Source organism: Odocoileus virginianus, chromosome 3, assembly GCF_023699985.2.
Source record: "Odocoileus virginianus isolate 20LAN1187 ecotype Illinois chromosome 3, Ovbor_1.2, whole genome shotgun sequence".
Taxonomy (NCBI): domain Eukaryota; kingdom Metazoa; phylum Chordata; class Mammalia; order Artiodactyla; family Cervidae; genus Odocoileus; species Odocoileus virginianus.
Window position 1 is genome coordinate 34792697 of NC_069676.1, and position 21656 is coordinate 34814352.

General features: G+C 38.4%; 1 protein-coding gene across 3 annotated transcripts in view; it reads left to right on the top strand.

The window, feature by feature from the left end:
- FAF2 (Fas associated factor family member 2) overlaps window positions 1-21656 on the top strand; it is a 64246-nt gene that overhangs the window by 25704 nt on the left and 16886 nt on the right. For all 3 annotated transcript variants that reach the window (XR_011486812.1, XM_020910315.2, XM_020910314.2), the window contains exons 2-4: window positions 10248-10316; window positions 17490-17624; window positions 19278-19354. Coding sequence is in view for 2 of the 3 variants with exons in the window: in XM_020910315.2 (XP_020765974.1) it covers window positions 10248-10316; window positions 17490-17624; window positions 19278-19354 (281 nt within the window). In the remaining variant the exon portion in view is untranslated. The remainder of the gene's footprint in view (window positions 1-10247; window positions 10317-17489; window positions 17625-19277; window positions 19355-21656) is intronic.

A 21656-nucleotide genomic window follows, 5' to 3' on the forward strand; every position in this document is an offset into this window, starting at 1 on the left:
TTAGGAACATTAACGCAAAAATTCTCAAGCAAATACTACCAAACTTAATTCACAGCATATTAAAAGGAGTATACACCATGACCAATGGGATATATCTCTGGAATGCACAAGTGGTTTGATAGATGAAACTATGCATGTAATACTTCACATTAAAAAATGAAGGGGAAAAATCCACATGGTTATCTTAATTGATGTACACATGTCTTTATTGTCCTCATAAGCTAAGTTAAGGTTCATGATAACATTCTCACTTTTAATGTTTCCTTCATGTATCTTAAAAATAATAGCTAAATTGAGCACTGTACACTTACTCTTTACAACCCAGTGAGTTAATGAGTATTTTTATTTACATTTTACCAGTAAAGAAACTGAAACTCAAAAATGTTTAAGGGCACCAAGCTAGTGAATCATAGAGTTAGATAATGAAGGATTGTTGAAGACTGGAGTGAAATTTCCAACAAAGTTCCATCCCTTATTCCACCTACTCTTAATTGCTTGGATAAATATTATGGGTTTGTTTAAGAAGCTACTGTGTGGGTATGGTTAGCTCTTGATTCACATGGAACATTAGTTTGACATCTCTTGATGGTCTATACCTGTGGTTCACAAACAGTTCTGTAGGAAAACTCTTCAAACAGATATTAGTTTGAGTTCTTAAAAAAAAACTTCCTTTATGTGAAGTTAAAGGTTTTTTTTTCTTTTTAACTGAAGGCAGGAGTTTTCAAAGCCTTTTAAAAAATGTATTGGGGATTTCCAGAAAGGAGATTTGATAAGTAGCATTTTCCAGTCTTACTTGACACCAAACTATATTCAAAGAACAAATCTATACTGATTATCTGTTGATGCTAGGCATAAAGGAAAATAATCTTATGTACATTTATGAGCTGTTACTTAGCTGCCTGTAGATACAATGAAGAAAGAAGAGACTGGGAATAAGACTGGATAGTTCTGCCATTCTCATGCTCTGTGACTTGAGAAAGCTTGTTCATTTTGCTAAGCCTTAGTTTCCTTTTATGCAAAACAAGGGGGTTGAAATATTGTGTTCAATTTATCATTTCTTTAATGTGAAAATGAAAAAAAAATTCCAGATGTTTTATTCTCAGTTGAACAAAAATTTTGTTGAAAATTTCCAAATTTAGAATTTATTGAAAAATTGTTTTTCTAACATGAATTAATTAAATAATGGGGTGCAGTATAGCATAGGAGACAACTTGGACTTTGGAGATTGTTACTCCAGGTTTCAATCTTGGCTGTCTCACTTATTATTCTTAAATAAGGATATTCTTACACAGAGTACATACCCTCTTGAATACTTGGGTTTCTCAGTGGTGAAAATGAGGGATTTATTACTTACTGTGCTTATTACATAGGAATAGGTGCTTAGTAAGTGGAGTCTGCAGGTATTTAATTTGGTAAATCAGTAATTAAATGTAAATAATAAAGATTGAGTATAAGAGCTTTAGTTACAGATTAGAGCCTAGGTTGAAAGCCTAGCCTTTCACTTCCTGAAAGGACTTCACTTTCCATTTCTCCTTCTGCTACCAAAGAGGGCATATTGCTTATTGTATAAAGCAAAGCTATCTGTGTTGCAGAAAGGAGAGAACAGAGATCTCTGCTTTTTGCTAAGTTTCTCTCTGGGAATAACTGAAAACAAAAGTTAAAATATGCATCCTCACTAGGAATAAAACTACCATGACCCAGCAAATCCCTCTACTGGGCTTATACCCTGAGGAAACCAGAATTGAGAAAGACGCATGTACCTCAGTGTTCATTGCAGCACTATTTACAATAGCTAGACATGGAAGCAACCTAGATGTTCATTGGCAGATGAATGGATAAGGAAGTCATGGTACATATACAGTGGAATATTACTCAGCTATAAAAAAGGAATGCATTTGAGTCAGTTTCAATGAGATGGGTGAGCCTAGAGCCTATTATACAGAGTGAAGTAGTCAGAAAAAGACAAATATCATATTAACACATACATATGGAATCTAGAAAGATGGTAACAACTATCCTATGTGCAGGGCAGCAAAGGAGACAGACATAAAGAACAGACTTTTGGACTCAGTGAGAGAAGGAGAGGGTGCAGTGATTTGAGAGTATAGCATTGAAACATAAATTACCATATGTAAAATAGATAGGCAGTTGGAGTTTGATGTATGACACAGGGAACCCAAAGCAAGAGCTCTGTGACAACCTGGTGGGGTGGGGTGGCGAGTGAGGGTGATTCAGAAGGGAAGGGACACGTATGCCTGTGGCCAGTTTGATTTGATGTATAGCAAAAACCATTAAAATATTGTAAAGTAATTATCCTCCAGTTAAAATAAATACCTTTTTTTAATGTATCCTCAACAAGCAAGAGCCAACAAGCCAAGTGAAATTTAGAGAGTACTTAGATTTCAACTGAGATTTTGCCCCAACCTCCTACAGTGTTTGTTAGTCATAAACAGATGAGATGTGGAAACACTTCTTAGGAAAACACTCTAGTGATTACATTAGAGTGATTAACTCAAGTTGCGCAGTCCCTTTCCAAGTAGTTGAATGATATATCTGGTTGTGATACCTTCCTTGAGTTACGCTTAAGCCAGAGATCAAGGATCAGAATATTTCAGAGGTAGGTTGCCAAGTGATGTTGACATCCTGTTATCAACTGACTTGGGAAAGGAGGAAATTAGACCAAGGCTGGAGTAGAGGATATCAAATAGTTCACACACTTCCCTCTAATCTCCCTTGTGCATTTTGCTGTTTAGAGATTGACTGGAGTTCAGGTTATTTTTTGCCCTAATAAATAATGCCTTTCTCCTACTAATGCTGTCAGTCTGTTGTTACTGTTGTTGAGTCGCTAAGTCCTCTCCAACTCTTTGCTTCCCCGTGGACTATAGCTGGTATACCAGGCTCCTCTGTCCATTGGGTTTTTCAGGCAAGAATACTGGACTGGGTTGCCATTTCCTTCTCCAGGGGGCCTTCTTGAACTAGGTATGGAACCCTGGTCTGCACTGGAGGCTGATTTTTTTACTACTGAGCCACCTTCTGTTACACTTGTATAAATTAATGAACCTAAGTGTAGCATTTGTGCTACATCCTTGCGGGGGCAGTTCCTGGAAGAGGAGTTAGCTCTGGGGGGAGGAGGAAGGGAGAGACCATCTTGGAACCAGGGATGATTCTCAGTAAGACACACTTGGTTGGGCCTGCCCGAGAAGGGGATTTGTGGTGACTTTGGTCCTGAAAGATTAGAGGGTGCCGAAGTTAAAACTTTCTACGTATTGAAGCTATTTACCCTAATGCCATCTCATGTCACCTCACTTGTCAGTAGATCTGAATGTAAAAGCAAAATTCTGAGGAGCAAGCCAGTTAGGTGAGATTACAGATTTAGTTGACCTTCAGTGAGCACTTCCTGTGTACCTGAATTAGTGTGAGGTGTCTTCCACATAATTCTTTTTTAAAAGAGTCTTGATATTCTCAACTGATTCTGGGTATGATGATACCCATAGGATTGTTGAGGAAAATATATAATTCCTTACACAAAGTAATAATGAAAAGAACAATACTTAAAAACTAGAGAGAGATGAAGTAAAAGTTGATCATTGACTTGAGAACAGAGTGTTCATTTAAATATTTTCTATTGTATGTTAAGGTGCTGCACTGGATCTAGGGAATATAGAGAGAGAAGTGGGTTCTCTTCTCAAAAGAAAGTTCCTTTTTAAAAATTATTTACTTATTTGACTGCACTTGGTCTTCATTGCTTTTCTCAGGCTTTCTCTCGTTGTGGCAAACCAGGGCTGTTCTTCTTGTGGTGTGCCATCTTATTGTGGTGGCCTCTTTCGTTGCAGAGCAGAGGCTCTCAGGTGCGCAGGCTTCAGTAGTTGTGGCTTGCGGGCTCTAGAGCACAGGCTTAATAGTGTGGCGCACATGCTTAGTTGCTCTTCAACGTGAGAGATCTTCCCGGACCAGGGATCAAACCCGTGTCCCCTCCATCGGCAGGCAGATTCTTACGCTCTGTGCCAGTTCCTTCAAGAGAGAATTACAGGAGCCTCCCTGGTGGCTCAGTGGTAGAGAATCTGCTGCCAGTGTGGGAGACAGCGGGCTCGATCTCTGGTCCAGGAAGACGTCGCATGATTCTGAGCACCTAAGCCAGTGTGCCGCAACTGCTGAGCCCACATGCTGCACCTGCTGAAGCCTGTGTGCCTAGGGACCGCGCTTCACAAGGAGAAGCCCCTGTGACGAGAAGCCCATGAACTGCAGCGAGGGCGTAGCCTCAGCTCGTGGCAACTGAAGAGAAGCCCGCACAGCACCGGAGGCCCGGCAGGGCCAAAGATAGTAAATAAATAAATACAATTTAAACAGAAGAATTACAGCCTGTTGAGTTCTAAAGAAATTAGTTTGGGAGGAGCTTGAAACAGTAACTGAAGTTATTAAGTTCCCTCAGCTTCTCTGTTTTACTTTTCTTTATGTGCTTACAGCTAAATGTGTTGGGGGTGAGGAGAGAATTGGTAGCAAAGCTTATGTAGTGTCTCAGGCTATACCTGTTATAGTCTTTCTTTTTGAAGAAAACTGGCATTGCGAAACTTAATTGGCATGAAATGATTATTGGCTTGAGACATACTTAGCTTTTGACTCACACTGAAACCAACCCTAATCAATGTAAACTGGAATGGTCCTTTTAAAGTGCATTTTAGCAGTATGTATCAAGAACATAAAAATATGTACATTCCTTGGCCTATAATTTTTAGCTGGATCCTCAGGGGGGAAATCCTCAATACAGAGAAACTTTATAAACAGAAGTGTTCGTGAAAGTGCTATTTTAATAGCAAAAAATGAGAAGCAGTTATAGCATCTGTATGTCAGTTGTTTTTGCCAATTGACATGTGACAATTAAAATGATTATGAACATTAATTCATAAGGGAATATTCTGCAAATAGGTATTTTTAACTACTAGCTTAGCCTCTATTTAGAATATTTGGGGTTTAATTTTTCAAAAAAATTCAGGGTATTAATGTACAGTGAATTTTGGTGAAAATGTCTAGAGGATTTCACTTAATAGCTATGATTATTGAAGCTTATCCTAAAAGGTCTTTTTAACTTTACCAGCCTTTTTCTGTAACCTTTTAAGCCCTTACTGTGTGCCAGGGGTGGGCAGATAGGAGTGGGGGGGGGTGCGTGTACGTGTGTGCACATGCGCTCACTCAGTTGTGTCTGACTTCTTTGAGACACCATGAACTGTAGCCCACCAGGCTCATCTGTCCTTGGAATTTTCCAGGCAAGAATACTGGAGTGGGGTGCCATTTCCTTCTCCAGGGGATCTTTCCGACCAAGGGATCTAAACTGCATCTCTTGTGTGCAAGGTACTGGGGAGCATTATATAGAGATGAATCACATTCCTTGCTCTTAAGGACCCTGCATCCTCTAATAAGGCAATAGAATGAGTGTAAATAGTCATAATAGATGATAGAAAATGATAGGTGTATAAGGGAGGTAGAAAATACTTTTGGTAAAGACACAGTGGTCATTCATACCCTGAGAAGAAGGTAAAAGTAAAGTCCAGTTCTTAAAGAGAATATATAGAGAAGTGGAACCCTGACATCCCAGTTCTCTGCAGTGGACAGCAAAGAAAAAAAAAAGTTAAAGGAGATTCTGTGACTAGCTTGGTACAAAAGTAGTTGTAGCTTCAAATTTTAAAAATTGAATTTAAAAAATTTTTTTATTTGGCTGCACTAAGTCTTAGTTGCGGCTTTCAGGATCTTTGATCTTTAGTTGTGACATGTGGGATCTAGTTCCCTGACCAGGGATTGAACCCAGGCCTCCTGCATTGAGAGCAGGGAATCTTAGCTACTGGACCACCAGGGAAGTCCCTGGACTGTGAAATTTAAATCATTATAACTAAGTTCACACACATCTTTATTAGTCAAAATGGGAAACATTACAATCAATGCATTTTTGCCAACAAGAAATAAGTTTGTTTATTCCTGTAGCATAAAAATCCATGCTTTGGGATTCAATGAACTCTTGGAAAGCATTTTCTGCATCCTGCTGGTTGTGGAAGCTTTTTCCCTGCAAAATTTGTCGAGATGCTTGAAGAAGTGGTAGTCGGTTGGCAAGAGATCAGGTGAATATGGTGGATGAGGCACAACTCCGTAGCCCAGTTCGTTCAACTTTTGAAGTGTTGGTTGTGTGACCTGCATCATGCATTGTCATGGAGAAGAATTAGGCCCTTTATGTTGACCAATGCCAGCTGCAGGTGTTGCGGTTTTCTCTGCGTCTCTCTGATTTGTCGAGCATACTTCAGATGTAGTGGTTTTGCCAGGATTCAGAAAGTTGCAGTGGGTCACACCAGCAGCAGACCACCAGACAGTGACCATGACTTTTTTTGGTGCAAGTTTTTGTCTTTGAGAAGTGCTCTGGAGCTGCTTTTTGGTCCAACCACTGAGCTGGGCGTTACTGGCTGCGTAAAATGCACTTTTTGTCACACGTCACAATCCAATCGAGAAATTGTTCATTGTTTCATAAAACAAGAGGAGACGACACTTCAAATCGATTTTTTTTTTATTTGTGGTCAGCTCATAAGGTACCCACTTAATGAGGTTTTTCACTTTTCCAGCTTTCTTCAAATGCCAAATGATCATAGAGTGGTCGACTTTGAGTTCTTTGGCAACTTTTTGTGTAGTTGTAAGAGGATCAGCTTCTGTGATTGCTTTCAGTTGGTCATTGTCAACTTCTGATGGCTGGCCACTATGCTCATCTTCAAGGTGCTTGTCTCCTTTGCAAAATTTCTTGAACCACCACTGCATTGTATGTTCATTAGCAGTTCCTGGGCCAGATGCATTGTGAATGTTGCAAGTTGTCTCCCTGCTTTATCACCCAGTGAGCTCAAATTTAAAAATCACTCAAATTTGCTTTTTGTTTAATGTCATTTCCCTAGTTTAAAATAAATATAAACAGCAAGTAATAAGTCATTAGCAAAAAAAGAAAAGTGTGAAATGCACATTAAAATGGTATATAACATCACCACATTTATTTAAGAATGTATTCCGGTATCAGTGGGACCTAATTAAACTTAAAAGCTTTTGCACAATAAAGGAAACTAAGCAAGGTGAAAAGACAGCCTTCAGAATGGGAGAAAGTAATAGCAAACGAAGAAACAAAGGATTAATCTCAAAAATATACAAGCAACTCCTGCAGCTCAATTCCAGAAAAATAAATGACCCAATCAAAAAATGGGCCAAAGAACTGAACAGACATTTCTCCAAAGAAAAAATACAGATGGCTAACAAACATGAAAAGATGCTCAGCATCACTCATTATCAGAGAAATGCAAATCAAAACCACAATGAGGTACCACTACATGCCAGTCAGAATGGCTGCTATCCAAAAGTCTACAAGCAATAAATGCTGGAGAGGGTGTGGAGAAAAGGGAACCCTCTTACACTGTTGGTGGGAATGCAAATTAGTACAGCCACTATGGAGAACAGTGTGGAGATTCCTTAAAAAACTGGAAATAGAATTGCCATATGACCCAGCAATCCCACTCCTGGGCATACACACTGAGGAAACCAGATCTGAAAGAGACACATGCACCCCAATGTTCATCGCAGCACTGTTTATAATTGCCAGGACATGGAAGCAACCTAGATGCCCATCAGCAGACGAATGGATAAGAAAGCTATGTTACATACACACAGTGGAATATTACTCAGCCATTAAAAAGGATACATGTGAATCAGTTCTAATGAGATGGATGAAACTGGAGCCCATTATACAGAGTGAAGTAAGCCAGAAAGATAAAGACCAATACAGTATACTAACGCATATATATGGAATTTTAAAAGATGGTAACGATAACCCTATATGCAGGACAGGAAAAGAGACACAGATGTACAGAACAGACTTTGGTACTCTGTGGGAGAAGGCGAGGGTGGGATGATCTGAGAGAACAGCATTGAAACATGTGTATTATCAAGTATGAAACAGATATCCAGCCCAGGTTAGATGCATGAGACAAGTGCTCAGGGCTGGTGCACTGGGAAGACCCAGAGGGATGGGATGGGGAGTGAGGTGGGAGGGGGGATCAGGATGGGAAACACATGTAAATCCATGGCTGATTCATGTCAATGTATGGCAAAAACCACTACAATATTGTAAAGTAATTAGCCTCCAACTAATAAAAATAAATGGAAAAAAAAAAGAATGTATTCCGATACCAAACAGCAAAGTTCAACAATGAAAAACTGCAGTTACTTTTGCAGCAACATAGTACAAGCCAGGAGGGAATAGCCAAGCTAGTAAGAGGCTCAGAATGGTCAGGAACCAAAATTAAAGATGGTCAGAGCTGTCATAGCCATCGGTTCTTAATAGATCTCTAGAGTTCTTAACAGAGCTTTCTAATTTCAGTATTGAAAATTTTGCAGTATTTTAAACATAAAAATAGATTAACAGTTTCTATACTGTGTAATTTAATTTTTTTTAATTTCTGTGTAATTAAAAAAAACAATTACATATCTAAAGAATGCAAACTTTGGTTTTTGTTTTGTTCTTTTAAGCTCTGGAAAGGATATTCAGTCCAAATTAAATCCCTCATGTTGTACATAAAGGAAGCTGGAATTCAATTATGTCTGATTGGAAATGGCAATCCACTCCAGTATTCTTGCCTGGAGAATCCCATGGACGGAGGAACCTGGTGGGCTACAGTCCACGGGGTTGCAAAGAGTCGGACACGAAAAAGCAACTTCACTTCACTTCACTTTGATCGTAGGTTACAGAACCAAAGCAAGAATCTCAGCCTCCTGACTCACCAGTGCATGTTACCACATTCTTGTCAGGTTGAGATCAATTTCTTTTTTCCAGTTGCTTGCTGGTTATTAAGAAGGATTTGTTGAGGATAGAGACTGCGTATGTATCCCTGTATCCCTGGACATAGTAACAACACAGAATAGACAGTAACAGTAGACATATGTTGCATGAAAGGATAGACGGGTAGGTTTGGTTTCTCTCTTAAACCTTGAAGGAAGGCTAGGATTTAGCTTTGTGGAAGTTCTGGTCATTTGGTATACACAGAAGCTGTTAGGTTTGTTGAGTATTGGATACCTAAAGGAAAATAGAAAATAATGCAGAAGTCTAGGTTGGGGCTACATTGTAGGAACACTTGAATACCAAGCTAAGAATTTTGGAATTTATTATCCAGTTAGCTGAAAAGTTTTGAGCAGAGAAGTAATACACACACACATACACACACACACACACACACGAGCGGGGAGACCCGGGCATTCACTTGAGGTATCATAAAAGCTTGATTGAAGATGCCAGCTATGGGAATGGAAATACGGTTCTAGATACAAAAAACCATCAGAACTTGGTTATCAATGAAGTGTGTATTTCAATGTATAGAGTACTCAGATGCGACTGAGGTTCCAGATGTCATCTTTGCCTCTATAGTTTGGAAGATGGTGGTGTCATTAACGCATACAGTAGTTTTAAATGATGTATTTGAGGTACTTGTGCCACATCTAGATGGAAATGGCTATTGGAAATGTGCTGCCAAACTTCAGAAGAGAAGAAATACATTTAGGAATCATTTGAATGGAAAGGATCATTGAAGGCTGAGGATTAAATGAGATTGCCTAGAAGAGGCAAAAGCCAAAGATACATCTTCAGGAAATTTTCTACATTTAGAGGGTGATGAAAGAAGAGTCAGCGCAGATTTATTTGATCATAGACAAAGTGAAACCTAAGACTCGTGTAAGGAGAAGGGAGTAGGGAGAGTACTTACAGGAGGGAAACATCTGAATTACAGATTCTTTTTAATAAAAAGTTTCACAGTTTGTATTGTAAGCTAAGTCTTATGCTAATAGGTAAAATATGTAAGTTAGTAAAAGGCATGTTTGCAGAAAACCTGCATTATGTGAGTATGTATTATAAACAGAATAGATGTTTAACAGTAAAGACTGTTTTGCTGAATGTAGAGGTTGAAGAAATCTTTCATTTTTTAGACTTGAATTTGAGAGAATATAGTCAAGTAGTCTTTTTAATTAAAAGTCTTGAGGTTAAGACAAGAAATTTTTTGTTTTAACATACATGATAACCATTTGAATGAATTCTGAATAGTGATGTTTTACCATACTTGAATATCTATTTGCCTTCAGCACTTTATAGAGTATTCCCCCTGCAGTATTTATAAGTATTCTATTGGGGTAAAAATACTCACCATGTACTGTTGGTTTTCCCTAAGTAACTTTTTGTTTTTATCTTTCAGGATCTGACTGGCATAGAATCTATGGATCAATGTCGCCATACCTTGGAACAGCATAACTGGAACATAGAGGTATTATAGGATTCATTATGAGTGTACTTATTTCTTATTCCCTGCTCTGATAATAGATCTCAAAGACATGTACTTTTTTTTTTCCTTTTCACAGCAAAAATCTTCTCTCAATAGTTTTTTTTTTTTAAATTTACAGCTCTTTAGTCTTTAAATTTGTATGAAAGGTGAAGATTATGATCAGAGTTTATAAAATCACAGAAAAGATTGTGACCAAATCCCTCAGTATAGTGTCCCTCCCTCTTTATTTTTTCTTAATGACTCTTTGGGGAAAATACTGGTTTTTATATATTTGATTTACAGCCAGATACCATAATGTGAACCTTTTTATTTATTTATTTATTTTTTGAACCTTTTTATTAAATATTATAAAATTTATTCTTCTGAATTTTCTATTTGGTTATGTTACCTGCAACTTGATTTTTTTTTTTTTTTTTTTAGTATATGAATCTTTTGTTTTATTTGATGATGAATTGGCTAGTACTTCAGAATAATCTCAGTTAGCAATGGTAATAGCAAACACCTTGTCCTCACTGTTATTAAAGTGTAATGCTAGTTATTGTTTTGAGATAGAGCCGCTAGAATGTAATAAACTCCATGAGAGCAGAGTGTTTTTGGGTTTTTTGATTGCTGTATTCCAGCATCTAAAATTGATCCTAGTATATCATAGACTCTCAAATATCTGTTGACTGTTCTTTTCTTGCTTGTTAGTGGATGTTGAGTTTAATCAAGCATGCTTTTGATATATGTTGAACTTAACTGTTTAATTACGGTATATTATTTGAATAGAGTACTGGATTACAAGTGGTATTTATTTATTCAGCACTATTTTTGAGCAATTCTAGGCTCTGGCACTATGCCAGCAGATAAGACTTATGTTCTTATGGAGCTTCAGTTTGTAATAAATGAGAATAAGATGAGTACAGAAAATAGAATAAAGAGGATAAGGAAAGTCATTTTAATAGGATGGTCAAGTAAGGCCTTTCTAGGGAGGTTGTATTTGAGCTGACACCTGAATGATGAAAAGGAGTAATGAATGTGAAATTTTAGGGGGAATGCATTTTAGGAAGAAGGCATGATGTTGCTCTGTATGATACTTTGGTATTGTCTCCTTGTTAGACTTTTATTTCAAGCATATGCTGGCTTTTAAAAACGACTGACTTAAAAAAAAAAAAAAATGACTGACTTGATAAAATGGGTTGAGAAACCTAGTTAGCATACTTATATTTAAGCCTGTGAATTATCTTCTGAAACTATTATTTTAAATGTTTTATTTTCTTCTTTGGTCCAGAAGTTATTTAGAAACATTTTTTTGTTTGTTTATATGGCTATGTAGATTTGTATATAATTTTCTTGTTACATAAATGGAATTATGCCATATTTACATTTTTTCACTGTCAATAACTCATAAAAATAATACATAAAGGTAACTTTCATTTGAAGTTACACGAAAAGATGCTCAGTATCACTTAACCTAGCACAGAAACGCAAATCAGGACTACAGTGAGGGGCTGTCATGTACAGTCAGAATGGCCGTCCTTGAAAGTTCTACAAGTAACAGATACTGGAGAGGGTGTGGGGAAAACAAATACTCCTATATTGTTGGTGGGAAAGTAAGTTGATGCAGTCATTGTAGAAAACAGTGTGAAGGTTCCTCAGGAAACTAAAAATAGAATTACCATATGATCTAGCAGTTCCACTCCCTGGGCATGTATCCAGGTAAAACTGTAATTCAAAAAGATACATGCACCCCTGTTATGTTTATAGCACTATTCACAATAGATGAGGCATGGAAACAGCCTAAATGTCCCCCGACAGAGGAATGGATAAAGAACACGTGATGTATGTGTATATACAATGGGATGCTGCTCAACCATAAAAAAAGAAAAAAAGAAATAATGCCATTCGCAGCAACATGGATTGAGTCAGAGATTATATTGTACTAAGTGAAATAAAACAACAGAATGATCTCTGTTCGTTTCCAAGGCAAACCATTCAATATCAAAGTAATCCAAGTCTGTGCCCCAGTGACTAATGCTGAAGAAATTGAACAGTTCTGTGAAGACCTACAAGACGTTCTAGAACTAACACCCAAAAAAGATGTGCTTTTCATTATAGGGGACTGGAATGTAAAAGTAGGAAGTCAAGAGAAACCTGGAGTAACAGGCAAATTTGGCCTTTTAGTAGGAAATGAAGAAATGAAACGGCAAAGGCTCGCAGAGTTTTGCCAAGAGAATGCTGGTCATAGCAAACACCCTCTCAAAGACTCTACACATGGACTTCACCAGATGGTCAGTACTGAAATCAAATTCATTATATTCTTTGCAGTCAAAAATGGAGAAGCTCTATATAGTCAGCAAAAACAAGATGAGAGCTGACTGTGGCTCAGATCATGAACTCCTTATTGCCAAATTCAGACTTAAATTGTAGAAAGTAAGAAAAACCACTAGACCATTCAGGTATGACCTAAATCAAATCCCTTACCATTATACAGTAGAAGTAACAAATAGATTCAAAGGATTAGATCTGATAGACAGACTGCCTGAAGAACTATGTATGGACGTTGGTGACACTGTACAGGAGGCAGTGATCAGTACCATCCCCAAGAAAAAGAAATGTGAAAAGGCATAATGGTTGTCTGAGGAGGCCTTACAAATAGCTGAGAAAAGATGAGAAGCTAAAGGCAAAGGACAAAAGGAAAGATATACTCATTTGAATGCAGGGTTCCAAAGAATAACAAGGAAAGATAAGAAAGCCTTCCTCAGTGATCAATGCAAAGAGATAGAGGAAAACAATAGAATGGGAAAGACTTAAGAGATCTCTTCAAGAAAATCAGAGCTACCACGGGAACATTTCATGTGAAGATGGGCACAGTAAAGGACAGAAATGGCAAGGACCTAACAGAAGCAGAAGATACTAAGAAGAGTTGGCAAGAACACACAGAACTATACAGAAAAGATCTTTATGACCCAGATAACCACAATGGTGTGATCACTCACCTAGAGCCAGACATCCTGGAATTCAGAGTCAGTGGCCTTAGGAAGCATCACTATGAGCAAAGCTAATGGAGGTGATGGAATTCCAACTAAGCTATTTCAAATCCTAAAAGACGATGCTGTTAAGGTGGTGCACATAATATGCCAGCAAATTTGGAAAACTCAGCAGTGGCCACAGGACAGGAAGAGGTTAATTTTCATTCCAGAGCCAAAGAATGTTCAAACTACCACACAATTGTACTCATCTCCCACGCTAGCAAAGTAATGTTCAAAATTCTCCAAGCCAGGCTTCAATAGTACGTGAACCGTGAACTTCCAGATGTTCAAGCTGGTTTTAGAAAAGGCAGAGGAACCAGAGATCAAATTGTCAACATCTTTTGGATCATTAAAAAAGCAAGAGTTCCAGAAAATCATCTATTTCTGCTTTATTGACTACATCAAAGCATTTCACTGTGTGGATCACAACAAACAGTAGAAAATTCTTGAAGAGATGGGAATACCAGACCACCTGACCTGCCTCCTGAGAAATCTGTATGCAGGTCAGGAAGCAACAGTTAGAACTGGACATGGAACAACAGACTGGTTCCAAATAGGAAAAGGAGTACGTCAAGGCTGTATATTGTCACCCTGCTTATTTAACTTATATGCAGAGTACATCATGAGAAACGCTGGGCTGGAGGAAGTACAAGCTGGAATCAAGATTGCCGGGAGAAATATCAATAACCTCAGATATGCAGATGACACCACCCTTCTGGCAGAAAGTGAAGAAGAACTAAAAAAGAACCTCTTGATGAAAGTGAAAAAGGAGAGTGAAAAAAGTGACTTAAAACTCAACATTCTAAAAACAAGGATCATGGCATCCATTCCCATCAATCACTTCGTGGCAAATAGATGGGGAAACAGTGAGAGACTTTATTGGGGGGCTCCAAAATCACTGCAGATGGTGATTGCAGCCATGAAATTAAAAGACACTTGCTCCTTGGAAGAAAAACTATGACCAATCTAGATAGCATATTAAAAAGCAGAGAGATTACTTTCCCAACAAAGGTCCATCTAGTCAAGGCTATGATTTTTCCAGTAGTCATGTATGAATGTGAGAGTTGGACTATAAAGAAAGCTGAGCGCCAAAGAATTGATGCTTTTGAATTGATGTGTTGGAGAAGACTCTTGTCCTTGGGACTGCAAGGAGATCAAACCAGTCGACCAAGACTCTGATGCTAGGAAAGATTGAGGGCAGGAGAAGAAGGGGACGACAGAGGATGAGATGGTTGGATGGCATGATCGACTCAATGGACATGAGTTTGAGCAAACTCCAGGAGATTGTGAAGGACAGGGAAGCTGGTGTGCTGCAGTCCTTGGGGTTGCAAAGAGTCGGTCATGAGTGAGCGACTGAAGAACAATAATATAGATGTGTATAACTGAGTCACTTTGTTATACAGCAGAAATTGATCAATTATACTTCAATTTTTAAAGATCACTTAATAGAAGGAAAAAATTTAGCTTAAAAAGTTCAAACTAATCCTAAGATTAAATATGAAAAAAATCTGGCTTTGATCACTTCCCTACTACTGTCTCGAAGTCCTACATTCCCAACATAGAAGTATTAACAATTTCTTTTGCTTTTTTCCCAGATATTTTTGTGCCTCTCTAGAAATATTTATGTGTTAAAGGTGAAAATGTTCGTTGCTCAGTTGTGTCTCTTTGTGGCCGCATAGACGAGCCTGCCTGGCCCCTCTGTCTGTGGAATTCTCCAGGCAAGAATGCTGGAGTGGGTAGCCATTCCCTTCTCCAGGGGACCTTCCTGACCCAGGGATGAAACCTGGGTCTCCTGTACTGCAGGCGGATTCTTTACTGTCTGAGCCATCAGGCAAGCCCCAAAATATATATGTTGTTCTCCAGAGAGCTTTTATTTATATAGGCTGTAGCTGTTTATTACCGTGTTGTTGCTCTGTTCAGGCACTCAGTCGTGTCCGACTTTTTGTGACACTGGACTGCAGCACGCCAGACTTCCCTGTCCTTCACGACCTCCTGAAGCTTGCTCAAACTGATGTTCATCAAGTTGGTGATGCCATCCAATCCTCATATCCTCTTGTCGTCCCTTCTCCTGCCTTCAGTCTTTTCCAGCATCAGGGTTTTTCTACGAATCTTCTCTTTGCACAGGCGGCCAAAGTATTGGCACTTCAGCATTAGTCCTTCCGATGAATATTCAGGGTTGACTTCCTTTAGGATTGACTAGTTTAATCTCCTTGCAATCCAAGGGACTCTCAAGAGTCTTCTCCAACACCACAGTTGAAAAGCATCAATTCTTTGGTGCTCAGCCCTCTTTATGGTCAAACTATCACATCCATGCATGACTACTGAAAAACCATAGCTTTGACTATACTAGTTGGCAGAGTAATTTCTCTGCTTTTTAATAAGTTGTCTAGGTTGGTCATAGCTTTTCTTCCAAGGAGCAAGCATCTTTTAATTTCATTGCTGCAGTCACCATCTGCAGTGATTTTGGAGCCCAAGAAAATAAAGTCTATCAAGGTTTCCATTGTTTCCCCATCTATTTGCCGTGAAGTGATGGGAACGGTTGCCATGATCCTCATTTTTTGAATGTTGGGTTTTAAGCCAACTTTTTCCCTCTCCTCTTGCACCTTCATCAAGAGGCTTTTTGGTCCTCTTTGCTTTCTGCTGTAATGGTGGTGTCATCTGCATATCTGACGTTATTGATATTTCTCCTGGCAATCTTAACTCCACCTTGAGTTTCACCCAGCCAGGCATTTCACTTGGTGTATTCTGCATATAAGTTAAATAAGCAGGGTGACAATATACAACCTTGACGTACCTCTTTCCCAATTTTCAGCAAGTCCATTGTTCCATGTCTGGTTCTAAGTATTGCTTCTTGACCTGCATACAGATTTTTCAGGAGGCGGGTAAGCTGGTCTGGTATTCCCATCTTTTTAAAAATTTTCCACAGTTTGTTATGATTCGCAGTTCAAGGCTTTAGTGTGGTCCATGAAGCAGAAGTAGATGTTTTTCTGAACTCTATTGCTTTTTCTATGATTCAGAGGATGTTTGCAATTTGATCTCTGGTTCCTCTGCCTTTTCTAACTCCAGCTTGAGCATCTGGAAATTCTTGGTTCACATACTGTTGAAGCCTGGCTTGGAAATTTTTGAGCATTACTTTAATAGTGTGAGATGAGTGCAGTTGTGTGGTAGTCTGAACATTCTTTTGGCATTGCCTTTCTTTGGAATTGAAATGAAAACTGACCTTTTCCTGTCCTGTGGCCACTGCTGAGTTTTCCAAATTTGCTGGCATATTAAGTGCAGCACCTTAACAGCATCATCTTTTAGGATTTGAAATAGCTCAGCTGGAATTCCATCACCTCCATTAGCTTTGTGCATAGTGATGCTTCATAAGGCCCACTTGACTTCGTCCCAGCCTAAATTACATGGTTGGTCTTTCTAGGGTGCTCAGCCCCACCATAAAATCCCATAGCAAAGATACTCTTACCAGTTGTGACATAGATTACCTCCAGAAGTTGAAGGTAGAGATCAAACTTCCCTTTGGGTAAAGCCAGATTTTTCAACTACACTGGGACAAATATCCAGTTTCAGGGGCAGAGTTAGAAAAGGAATGAGACTTTTTTTTTTTTTACTGAATATCATCTTTGTGCCAGGAATTATATTAGAATTTTGTATGATCATCTCATTAAATTTTCAAAGTAACCCTGAAAAGTATTGTTTATTCATTTTGCATGTGAGAAAACTGAGGCACATAAGCCGAGCAACTTTTCTCAGTGCTGGGGCTAGGATTCAGACCTAACTTTCTCTGCTCCAAAGCCACGCTTTCCCTCAATACCAACCGATCAAGATGGCTCCATTGCACTGTCTACACTTTGTGTGCTCTGTGGGTGGTTTTCCTTCTGCTTGTACAGTGAAACACCTTGTATCCCGGCCACCCTAAATAGCATATACCATCTGAATAAAAGCCGTGAGCTTCCAGACAAGTTCGTTGGGACTCCTCTGTGTATGCATTCTGGAGCCATCACCACACATTGCCTCCCACCTTAGCAAGTTAAAAAAAGGCTCATGAGTATGTACTCCTTGGTGAGCTATTCTGACACACCAGCAGCAGTCATCTCTTCTAGGTTGATCTGAGCATCACTGAAGCGCTCCTGCTCTTTCTTCTCAGGCTGCCGTACAGGACAGATTGAACGAGCAGGAGGGTGTACCAAGTGTTTTCAACCCACCACCGTCTCGGCCCTTGCAAGTGAACACAGCTGACCACAGGATCTACAGCTATGTCGTCTCAAGACCGCAACCAAGGGCAAGTTATTTCACAGCTCGAACTGCTCCCTTTTTTTTCTTTTTTTTTTTTTCCACTCCCTTTTTTATTTTTAAAGTTCTTTTACTTGGTTATGTTGATCTCTGTATGGTAGGAGCAAAAGGAATATTGAGAATATAAACCTGTTAGCTTGACGTAGCTCCTTGGTAGATTTATTGGGTTTATCATTTTTTTCTTGATTCCTTAGTGAAGCAATGAAAGTAACTATCCTTTTTTTCCCTTTTCTACACCAGTTACTTGAAGAGTTTTCTATGCCTTGTTTTGTGTTTATGACACTTTATCTGTATGTATCTACATGTCTTAAAATGTTTGCTCTATGTTTAGTAGATCCTGTACTTTTAAGCTAAAATGTTTACTGAATTCTTTGCCGTTTCATTTTGTTTAATTTGAAGCTACTTCTAGGGAAATACTTGGAAGTTCTGTGGGAGCCTTGGCCATGTCTTTGAAATTAATCTCAGGGCTAGTAGTAGCAAGGAGGTGATTCAGTTATATTCAGTTGGCATTTAAGAGTGTTTCAGGGTACTTGATATTTTGCTGTTGGGAATCTAGAGGTGAATAAAGAGGCATTCTTCTCTCTTCAGATTATTCACAGTCAGATTAGGGAAGTCAGGTGTGTATACTCACAGTGAACTCCAGAGAACTTTTAGAGTTTCTCTTATTCTTAAGAGTTAACACTCACTTCTTACACTTGAATTTAAAATGTATTCCATCTTTCCTTTTGCAGACTACTTGGTGAGATTTAAAAAAAGAGTTTCTAAGTAGCTGTTGTAGGGTATTTTGCAGTAGAAGAGCACAGAATCTTAGAGGATTATATGATTCAAGGAGTAGTTCAAAGAATTTCTGGCAGTCCAGTGCTTAGGATTCTGCACTTGACTGCTCAGGGCCCAGGTTCAATCCCTGGTCAGGGAACTAAGATCTCACAAGCTGTGCAATGCAACGAGAGAGAGAAAAAAGAAGAGTCCTTCTATATGTGCCCAGTGTTTCTCCAGTTTGTTTTGGGCTTGACTTGTGTTTGAGACCCTAATGTCGACTAATGGAGTTCCAGAGCTCTGGAGTTGCCTGGCCATGGACACAAAGAGGATATCAAATTAACCCAATATAATAAATGCGTTGTAAGCTATAGAGCCCTGTGAATTTATTAGTTAATAATAAGAGCAGCAATAATCAATATTGTTAAAATAATTAACACTATTATTGAGATTAGCAGCTATTTGGAGATTTGTAATTGTGATTAGTATAATTATTCATCACTTATATACAGAGGTCCAAGGTACTAATATTGGTTATCTTTCTTGTTATTTCTGTGTACTGCATTTTAATGTGTTAACTCTAAAAATGAAAGAATGAATATTTATGATTTGAGGAGGAAAACTTGGAATTGAATTTGACAAGTAATATAAGTAGCTGCACAAAAAGTGTTCAAGCAGATTTAATACAAAAATTATGATAGTATTAGATGAAATGAGGTCAAAAGTAGTTGGTTTTTTAAGAAAGATGAAGTGGTCCAGGAAAAGAGAACCATATGTGACAGAAGGAGAAATCATGTAAAGGACAAAAAAGAATGAAAATCTTAACTAGCAATTAAGGTATTAGGGGTTGAGAGAATGATATCTAACTTTGTTTTTGGAATTTCAGGGGCTGCTTGGATGGGGTTATTACTTGATAATGCTTCCATTCCGGTTTACCTATTATACAATACTTGATATATTTAGGTATGTACCTTTGTATCCATGTGTTTAGTAGCAACAGGGTAGACTTTGGAGCAGAAAGAGATCAGAATAAGGTTTATGCTCTTACCAATTTTGACTTGCCAGTTTATCATCATATTGAATACTCTTCCTGAAGTATTTCATATAGCATGAAAATATTTTTGGTTTTTCGAACATAACAGCAGATGTTACCATTTTCACAAATGAGTCTGCCTATATTTATTGTATCCTCCCTATCCCACCATGTTTTCCCCCTACATTCCCTAGTTAGTCTTCACACACTTTCTGTTCCAACCTTTGTTACCTTTACTAGCTTCACACTCCTTGTTAGCTTTCACCCTAAACCATCTTACACCTTCATAGTTCCAACAGATTGACTTGCTCTGAAATGACCCATTTTCCTCCACATTCCTCCTGTAACAGTTTCACTGTTCTAGACACCCTTTCTGTACATTTCCGTCTGTCTTGGCAACCCATAGCTTGCTGGCACTATAACGCTTCCACGAGTGTGTACACCCTTGCTTCACACCTTCACTTTTCTTCTCACTTCCTTTTATCGTTTGGAGAGCTCAGCACAGGAAGCTACAGAAAGACTGGAAAATGTCAGGGGACTCAAGGTGCACATCAGACTTGAGTGGCTGATCTGGAACTCAGTAATAGATGAATCCACACCTAAACTTTATGGAGAACTAGAATGTTTATGGGCATCCAGGCCAAGAGATGTAGCCTTGTGTGCATACAGCACAACCTGTACCTGCCTCTGAATACAGGCTAATCTTTACCTTACTCTAGGGAACAGAGCCTGAAGGTATGGACTGACCAGCTTCAGAGGTGCATGTAAAAATCTTCAAAATCATAATGAAGACTGAATTGATATCTCTGTTGTTTTGTTTTTTATAAGCTAATTGTCCTAAATTGTGTTGGCCATTGGAATATATTGTGATGAGAAAGAACAACAACAAAAAATAATTAAAACCTTTATTCATTCATTCATAAAATTTGAAAACTTGGAGTAATAAGATAATCCTAAAATACTTGATTTCAGAGAAAGTTATCAAAACATTAATCTTAAGGATTTCTAGTCACTCATCCACATACACAGCTTCTTTCTTTTGTTTTTAATTTGCTCTGGAATGTTTGTGTTAATGAGTTAGATTTGATTATTCAGGAGAAATTCCAAGTGACCTTGTGTGTATATTGGGGATTTGTTAAGGGGATAAAGAACTGGTTTAGTATTTGGTAAGGAGAGTATCATAGTGTAGTTAGCTTTTCTATGCTGAAATTTCTTCAAGTATATGAATATTGTTCGCTTCCTTGGGAAAAAATATGCATGGCATGTGTTACTAATTTTAATGCAACTGTATCATCCAAGCAACTTGTTTAATGTTATGTAGCACCTTGACTTATCAAGCCCTTTGCCTTTTATGGAAACCCAAAGGATAAATAAATGGTACTATACAAATGTGATAAGATGGCCTCTTCAGAAACAGAAGTACCATCTTAAAACTTAAGTAACTGCCAAGTCTCCAACTCTGCCAAGTGCTGTCTAGATCCATTTTATAACTTCCTCTATGGATGCTGTCAACCATAAATCACTGAGCAGAATTTACTTGCCCCATTGATGAGCAAGTAAATCATGACTGCAAGTTTGGATTTGAAGTTCTTGCCCATAATCTGAATAGTTTGGGAATGTGGATTCATAATTCAAAATTCCAGGAGAACAGAAAGAAAAGGGAGAGGCAAGTAGAACAACTGGAAAGAGACAGCTCTGTTCTAGAACAGCACTGTCTAATAGAACTTTCTGTGATGATGGAAATGTTTTGTATCTTCACTGTCTAGTGTGGAAGCCATTAGCCACATGAAGCTATTGATCACTTGAAATATGGCTGTTGTGAGTGATGAACTAAATTTTTTTATTGTATTAATTTCCTTGATGATTTAGATAGCCATATGTGGCTCTTTGCTGCTGTTTTAGACAGTGCCATTACGAGAGTCTGAGTGCACAGCCTGACTCATGACCTTTGTGGATATTGTGTCTTCCTTTCCCAGTTCTTTTAGCCCTAAATTTTTCTGCAAAAAGCACTTAAGATTTGTTTACACCAGTGTTGAAATTTATAATCCTAGTAGTTTGCATTCTTCTTAAACAGGCAGTGGCACAACTTGCTGCTTTGTGGCTTTTGAGCCAGACTGTATTCTCAGGTTTGATGGTCCACTCACAGGTGTTTCACCTCCCTTTTCTGCCATGCCTGTGGCTCTGCTATAGGAATCTTTACAAACTGGCCCATTCCGTATGCACTACAGTAAG